Raw genomic sequence first — 5,697 nt, forward strand, 5'->3', positions numbered from 1 at the left:
ACAATAGCCATCTATGTTATGTGGAAGCATGCGCATTGTCCATCTCAGCCGCCAAGCTTTGCACAATATCCTTTTCACTTGAGCGGTTTGATCTCCCGATCCCCCCCTCCACCCAACACACACACACACACACACACACACACACACACACACACACACACACACCTACACACACACACACACACACACACACAGACACACACCACATGGAATGTTAATGAGTACCCCCTACACCCTCTTTCTCCATCTTCGACTCCTCTCCTGTAGCACTCAATCACGGTTTCTTGTCTATGCTTTCTGTCTTGCCTCTTTCTCTCTCTCTATTTGACTGATTCTCTCTGTTACTTTCTTTTCCCTGTTTCTTTCTATTCATCACTCTTTCCATCTCTCCATCTCTCCTCCCTCTCTTCTCTCTCTCTATTTTCCTCACACTTTCATTTTCACAGTCACTATCTCACTATCTCTCCAGCCTCACTAGCTTACTCAGGATTTGGGTGTACAGTATCTGTTTTATGGATATTTTCTCTTCTCTTTGCACCCCATCCCTCTCCCCCCATCTCTGTCTCCCCCCTCTCTCTCTCTCCCCTGTCCCTCTCTCTCCTTTCCTCCATCCTCCCTCTCTCCCTCATCTCTCTCTCTCTCTCCCTCTTGCTCTCTCTCTCCATCTCCCCCTCTTCTCTTTCTTTCTCTCTCTCTCTCCCTCATCTCTCTCTCTCTCTCTCCCCCCTCTTCTCTTTCTTTCTTTCTCTCTCCCCCCCTCTCTCCCTCGTCTCTCTCTCTCCTCCCCTCCCCCCTCTCTCCCCCCCCTCTCTCTCTCTCCCCTGTCGCTCTCTCTCCTTCTTTCCTCCGTCCTCCCTCTCTCCCTCATCTCTCTCTCTCTCTCTCCCTCTTGCTCTCTCTCTCCATCTCCCCCTCTTCTCTTTCTTTCTCTCTCTCTCTCCCTCATCTCTCTCTCTCTCCCCCCTCTTCTCTTTCTCTCTCTCTCTCCCCCTCTCTCCCTCATCTCCCCTCCCTCCCCCCCCCCTCCCCCCCCTCTCCCCAGCTGGTGGTGCGTTGGCTGGAGCAGGACTGCCGTTGTGAGTACGCGGAGGACTTGCTCCAGCACGTGCGCTACGGCCTGATGGCGCCGGCGGCGCTGCAGCACCTGGCGTCGGGCGGGCACCCGCTCCTGCGCGCCAGCCTGCTGGAGGAGGCCCTGGAGTACCAGCGCGCCACCTTCGCCCAGCCCCTGCGCCAGACGGCCCGCACGCGCCCGCGCTACCGCTCGCTGACCCTCTACGTGGCCGGCGGACGCAAGCGCGAGGTCAGCCGGGTGCGCGAGCTGCGCTACTTCAACCCGCCGGGGTCGGGGGTCGTCGGCGGAGGGGGGACGGGTCAGACGGACGGAGGAGGAGGTGGCGGGGGCGGAGGTGGGCAGCAGGTGCAGGGGGTGGGGACGCGCGTGCCAGGCGGCTCGGACTGGAGCGAGCTGGCGCCCATGCCCGCCGGCCGGAGCCACCACTGCGTGTCCGTCATGGGTCACTTCCTGTTTGTGGCGGGCGGCGAGGTGGAGCAGAGCAACGGGCGCACGTGCGCGGTGCGGAGCGCCTGCCGTTACGACCCGCGCGCCGACCACTGGACGGACGTGGCGCCCATGAAGGCGTGCCGGGAGCACTTCGTCCTCGCCACGCTCGGGCAGTTCCTCTTCGCCGTAGGCGGGCGCAACGAGCTCCGGCAGGTGCTGCCCTCCGTCGAGCGCTACTGCCCCAAGAAGAACAAGTGGACCTTCGTCCAGCCCTTCGACCGCTCGCTGTCCTGCCATGCCGGCTGTGTTGCGGACGGACTACTCTGGGTGTCAGGTACACACCTCGACCTTAACACACAAACACTTAACACATACTGTAACAGCCAAACCATCATACACATCAATCATTTCATTACTCTAGTCCATACTAACTAGGTTAACAATTATCTCTAAACCTGTCTATTCTTTGGGAAAAAATATACAGTAAAGGAAGTCAACTGTCAAAACAATCTATATAAATATTTATATCCTCACAAAGAGATACTGACTTAATATGATGATCACTGTGCTGTATGTCATGTAACATTTGGTACTAATTTGAGTAATGAGTAATTTGAGTAATGTTTTCATTCTTGTCTGAATGGTAAAGGTGTGTTATGCCATTCAACCCCAGTTCCCATATGCAATGTTTGTGTGTAATAATGTTGTAATGTATATGTACGAATCGTCTTGATCGAGCAGCGCATTAACATGGTGATATGTCTCAATGGTCCAAAAAGCCTGAAAATGTGCTCTGCTATTATTACACGCGTTATCAGGGGCGTTATTAGGGGGTGGACAGTGGGAACTTCACCCTCAACCCCTCAAAACGGTAGTGTTTGTCCCCCCAACATTGTCATCTAAAAGATGAGAAATGCCAGCGACAGAGACAAAGCGGCGTAGTGAAGGGCTACGAGAGCAAGAGAGGCAAAACAGAAACGAGATCGAAAAAGGAAATCAACGATCATGTTAAGACCTGTGCGTGGTCTCTTTCCTGCCCGTCTTGTACTGTAGATTTGCTTCAGTACTTTCTATCTGCTTTCCTGGTTTTCGATCTCGTTTCTGTTTTGGCTCTCTTGCTCTCAAAGCAGTGAGGAGCAGGAAAGCAGTGGAGGACTCTCCTGTTGCTGCCGCGTGTGCAGTGTCACATTAACAGCAGTAACGCCCCCCCTGCGCATAACTCAACCAGAGCTACTAGGACGCTCCATGGTGTTTTGAGCCCCCAACGTTGTCTTCCAGGCAGCGCTGCCACTGTTGACTTAAAGGCACTTAATCCTACCCCTAACCCTAACCCTAACCTTAACCCATGCCTAACCCTAGCGCCTTCCAGGCAGCGCTGCCTTGAAGACAACGTTGGGGGCTCAAAACACCAAGAGACTCACAACCCACAACAAATATTGTAGTTATACTAATAAACTATTATAAATATGAACTCACAAGTATGCTGCTATCTCTCTCTCTCTGTTTGTGTTTCTCAGGCGGAGTAACAAACACAGCCCAGTATCAGAACAGATTGATGGTGTACGACCCTCTTCAGGTAGGAGGAAAAGAGAACGAGAGAGAAACTGTGTGTGGAAGATAGAAAGGAGACAAGGGGAACTTCTACTGATCAACCAGATGATCTGAAGTTAGGACAGGAGAGGAGAGAGGGAGAGAGAGAGAAAGCAGAGAAGAGAGAGAGCGAGAGAGAGAAAGAAGGAGTGGGTGAAGAGAGCAGTTAATGGGAATATAGTGAGTTAGAGAAAAAAGAGGAGTGAGAGAGGGAAGGAGGGTGTGAGAAAGGGATAGAGAATAAAAGAGAAAGAGCAGTGGAGTTGAGAGAGAGAGAGACAGAGGGCAGTGGAGAGTAAAGAGAGGAGAGAGAGAAGTGCTAGAGTTGAGAGAGAGAGGGCAGAGGAGAGTGAGAGAGGGAGTGAGAGAGAGACAGAGTGAGAGAAAGAGAGTGAGAGAGAGAGAGAGATTCATTGGTATTCACAGGGGCCTCGCGTTCACCTGGCAGAAACACCAACCCCCCACCCACACTACCCTCAACAGATGGCCACCCGTCAGCTTCATGCCACACACACACACACACACACACACACACACACACACACACACACACACACACACACACACACACACACACACATTTGGTATGCGCTCAAACCTGTCTTGCTCATGCATGCGTACAGTCAACCACAACTACACACACATCTACCCATACAGACACACACACACACACACACACACACACACATCATACATCCACCATACCACACCAAATTCAGACACTACAAACAGATAAGAACAGACACAAATAAAGATGAAAATATAAATAAATATATCTTATATATATATATATATATATATATATATATATATATATATGAATATAAATGGTTACAGATGTACAAATACGTAGCTAATGTATATTTATTACATACACTCCTGGGGAGTCCTCTCACTCTCACTCTCACCCTCTGCCCTGTCCCTCTTGCGTCCACTCTGCTGCAGGACCAGTGGTATATTGAATAATTGTATATTTATACACACACACTCCTGGGGTGTCCTCTCACTCTCACTCTCACCCTCTGCCCTGTCCCTCTTGCGTCCACTCTGCTGCAGGACCAGTGGTCAGCGCGTAGCCCCATGCTGCAGCGGCGTGTGTACCACGTGATGGCCGCCGTGAGGAGGCAGCTCTACGTCCTGGGCGGCAACGACCTGGACTACAACAACGACCGCATCCTGGTGCGCAACATCGACTGCTACCACATCGACCACGACCAGTGGACGCGCTGCTCCTTTAGCTTACTCACAGGTGTGTGTGTGTGTGTGTTTGTGTTTGTGTTTCTGCATATGGACATGTGTGTGTGTGTGTGTGTGTGTGTGTGTGTGTGTGTGTGTGTGTGTGTGTGTGTGTGTGTGTGTATTCAGTGAGCATCCACGTCCTGGTGAGATGCATTGACTGCTACCACATTGACGCTGACTAGTGGACACACTGTTCCTTTAGCCTCGGTACAGGTGTTTTCATGTGTGTGTGTGTGTGTGTGTCTCTCTGTTAGTGTGTGTGTGTGTGTTAAGAGCCTGCGCCAGTAAGTAAGTAACACACCTGTGTTTTACAACCTCCTTGTGGTAATGCTTCTAGTTAATGATGCTCTAATGATAAAACCATTGAACTGAATGTGCGGCCATCTTGTTAATGGTGTGCCCACAGGCCAGAACGAGGCAGGGGTGGCGGTGCACGAGGACCGGATATACGTGGTGGGAGGCTACTCCATATGGACCAATGAACCTTTGGCCTGCATTCAGGTGAGCAGTCTGAAGGCTGACCGGAGTCTTGCCTTTATTACACCCGATGATGGGCACAGGTGATATTTGCTTACATGGCAGGGGTGGGTACCTTGGCTTTAGATTGTGTTTTTTTGCGCTGACCGCGCCCTCAACCTCCTTTTCTCAGTACTTTCCTCTCTTCAGTTTTGATTGGTCGTCAAGAGAGAAGTGACATTGACGAGCCCAGCGCTGTTCTAAAAGTCGAACAGATTTAATCTTTCAGCACTCTTAGCACTGTGGAAAAAGATGGTCAGCGCAGGGGCTTTTTTTCTGCCTGAACTTCATAGAAGTTGTGTTGAAAATAGCTGCCGTCGGTGCAAAGCCAAAACCTGTAATTGGTGGACACAAGGCCTAAAGGTTCTGCCACACACTTGCTCCAGACACCCACTTACCCAGCTGATTCTAACCGCCCACAACTCTTAGTCAAGTGATGAACGTGTCATGAGGAAGTGATGTGATGTTTCCCTGTGACGTGATACGTGATGCTGTGTTCACCTGTGCTGTCCTCTACCTGTGCGGCAGGTGCTGGATGTGAGTTCCGAGGGGAAGGAGGAGGTGTTCTACGGCCCCAGTCTGCCCTTCGCCTCCAACGGCATCGCCACCTGCTTCCTACCTGCGCCACACTTCTCCTGCCCCGACCTACAGACTCTACAGGTTCCTCATCACAGGATAGGAACGCTTTAACACACACACACACACACATCATGCACGCACACACACACATACACACACACACACACACACACACACACACACACACACACACACACACACACACACACACACACACACACACACACACACACACACACACACACAAACACAAACATACATACACACAA

General features: G+C 51.3%; 1 protein-coding gene across 1 annotated transcript in view; it reads left to right on the forward strand.

Annotated features, from left to right (window-relative positions):
- The window catches only part of klhl32 (kelch-like family member 32), a 28,715-nt gene extending 23,018 nt beyond the window's left edge, over positions 1–5,697 (forward strand). Inside the window, exons 8-13 of the mRNA XM_062538238.1 lie at positions 1,043–1,351; positions 1,427–1,838; positions 3,022–3,080; positions 4,151–4,343; positions 4,740–4,834; positions 5,378–5,697. Coding sequence (XP_062394222.1) covers positions 1,043–1,351; positions 1,427–1,838; positions 3,022–3,080; positions 4,151–4,343; positions 4,740–4,834; positions 5,378–5,539 — 1,230 coding nt within the window. The 3' untranslated portion in view covers positions 5,540–5,697. The remainder of the gene's footprint in view (positions 1–1,042; positions 1,352–1,426; positions 1,839–3,021; positions 3,081–4,150; positions 4,344–4,739; positions 4,835–5,377) is intronic.

The sequence above is a fragment of the Sardina pilchardus genome, chromosome 6 (assembly GCF_963854185.1).
Source record: "Sardina pilchardus chromosome 6, fSarPil1.1, whole genome shotgun sequence".
Classification (NCBI taxonomy): domain Eukaryota; kingdom Metazoa; phylum Chordata; class Actinopteri; order Clupeiformes; family Clupeidae; genus Sardina; species Sardina pilchardus.